General features: G+C 37.0%; 1 protein-coding gene across 1 annotated transcript; it reads left to right on the top strand.

Moving 5' to 3' along the window:
- Positions 1–476: 476 nt before the first annotated feature.
- On the top strand, positions 477–1,381 carry LOC132602741 (uncharacterized). The gene is made up of 2 exons (XM_060315519.1): positions 477–595; positions 694–1,381. The coding sequence occupies exons 1-2, from the start codon at positions 477–479 to the stop codon at positions 1,379–1,381; spliced, it is 807 nt and encodes a 268-aa protein (XP_060171502.1).
- The last annotated feature ends 338 nt before the right edge of the window (positions 1,382–1,719 follow it).

Here is a 1,719-nt window from a genome sequence, read left to right as displayed (position 1 = left end):
CCAAGTTTTAAGCCAGATGAAGATATTCCAATTGTTCAGGTTTGGGTACTACTTCCAGGTTTGCCGTTTCATATGCACAATTGGGAATATGCCAAACAGATTGCTTCTATACTAGGTACGCCTATTGAGCTTGATGCTACTACTAAAACGATGAATAGACCTAGCATGGCTAAAATAAGGGTCGAAATTGACTTGATGAAACCTATTATCCATAATGTTTGGATAGGGACAGAGGATGAAAATGATCCGCTAAAAGGGTATGTACAAAAAGTGGAATATGAGAATATACCTAAGTATTGTAAACATTGCAAGAAGTTGGGCCATGCTCTAAGTGAATGTCCTGTCATGATTAAGATAAGAGAGAGTGAACAAAAGGAGGCTGAGAGAGTCAAGAAACATAATGAAACCCAATTTGCAAGCCTGGGAAAAAAGATGAGATAGACAACAAAAAAGAAACTCAAGATAGGGGTCGAAAGATGACTGAGCAAAGGGAACAAGTGAAAACAAGAAATAGAGGTAGAAGTGAGCCTCCCAAAATGTTTAGACCAACTGGTGTTGTTTTTGGAATTGATAAACCTATGCCAGTATCAGAAAGGCAAAATAAGAAAGAAGTCCAAGAGGAAGAGGGAAACAAAGAGCAAAGCATAATTATGGAACGAAATGAAAAAAAGGATGTTGTTGGTTCACCAACAGAGGAAAATATGAATCTGGAAAAAATGTTGATCAACAGAATCTGGAAAAAAATGATGATGACTCGGAAAATAGGGTCAAAGAGGATCAGGGGATACAAAAGAAAAAGGCCAAAGGGAAAGGGTCTAATGATAAGACAAACAGCCCTCAGGAATCACAGACTTTCATGATTAATGATGACAAAGAATTAGAAGTGATCCTATTTGAAGAAGGATGGGAACCTGCTATTAGCAAAAAGAAACAAAGGAGCAGAAGTAATAAATCCAAAGAAAAAAGACAACCAAGTGAACAAAAGGGGAAGAAACAAGAGATGACTATTACACAAAACAGCTTTGATGAACTGTTGCAAGATGAAGACAATGTGAATTTAATTGTGGATGTCATTGCTGAGACTTCAAAAAGAGACCAACAGAATGAAGAAATCAAGAAAGGTCAAGAGAAGGTAGATGAATGGGCAGAGACATCTTCTATTGAAGAAGAAAATACATCTAAAGATGAGGATGAAGAGGACAGCCTCTCAGAAGAAGGAGAAGACAGTGATTCAGAGGAATCTGAAGAAGAGGAGAAAGAACAAACAGAGGAGAATCTGAAGGACACTAGTAAGGAGAAAGCTAGCAATGAAAAAGAAAATCCAGAAGGGGCTAGAACAGGAGAAAGAAAAAAAAGAAAGTGGAAAAACAAGCGAGAATAACACCTATCACAAGGAACCAAAAAAAGAATACACAAAAATCTGTTGTAACCCCTACTAATAATTAAGAGTCTCAATTGGAATATTAGGGGGATGAAATCTCAGGCTGCAACAGAAAGGCTGAGATATTTGATTAAAGAACACAAAATCTCTTTTGTGACTCTTCAGGAGCCTTTTATCAATGAATCAAAATTAGACTCATACAAATTAACTCTCGGGATGCAAGGAGCTTATGCTAATGTGAACAACAAAATTTGGATCTTTTGGGGGAATGACCTGGAATGTTCTATCTTTTGTTCAGAAGACCAATTGGTTACTTGCAGAATTCAAACTCATTCTAA

This window comes from Lycium barbarum, chromosome 7 (genome assembly GCF_019175385.1).
Source record: "Lycium barbarum isolate Lr01 chromosome 7, ASM1917538v2, whole genome shotgun sequence".
Taxonomy (NCBI): domain Eukaryota; kingdom Viridiplantae; phylum Streptophyta; class Magnoliopsida; order Solanales; family Solanaceae; genus Lycium; species Lycium barbarum.
The sequence above is the reverse complement of the archived record's forward strand: the minus strand, read 5'-3'. Positions and strand labels throughout refer to the sequence as shown.

Coding starts and splice junctions, on each gene's coding strand:
- LOC132602741 (XM_060315519.1), top strand. CDS start 477: ATGACTGAGCAAAGGGAACAAGTGAAAACAAGAAATAGAGGTAGAAGT. Junction 596..693: donor CCTATGCCAGTATCAGAAAG/GCAAAATAAGAA, acceptor GTTCACCAACAG/AGGAAAATATGAATCTGGAA.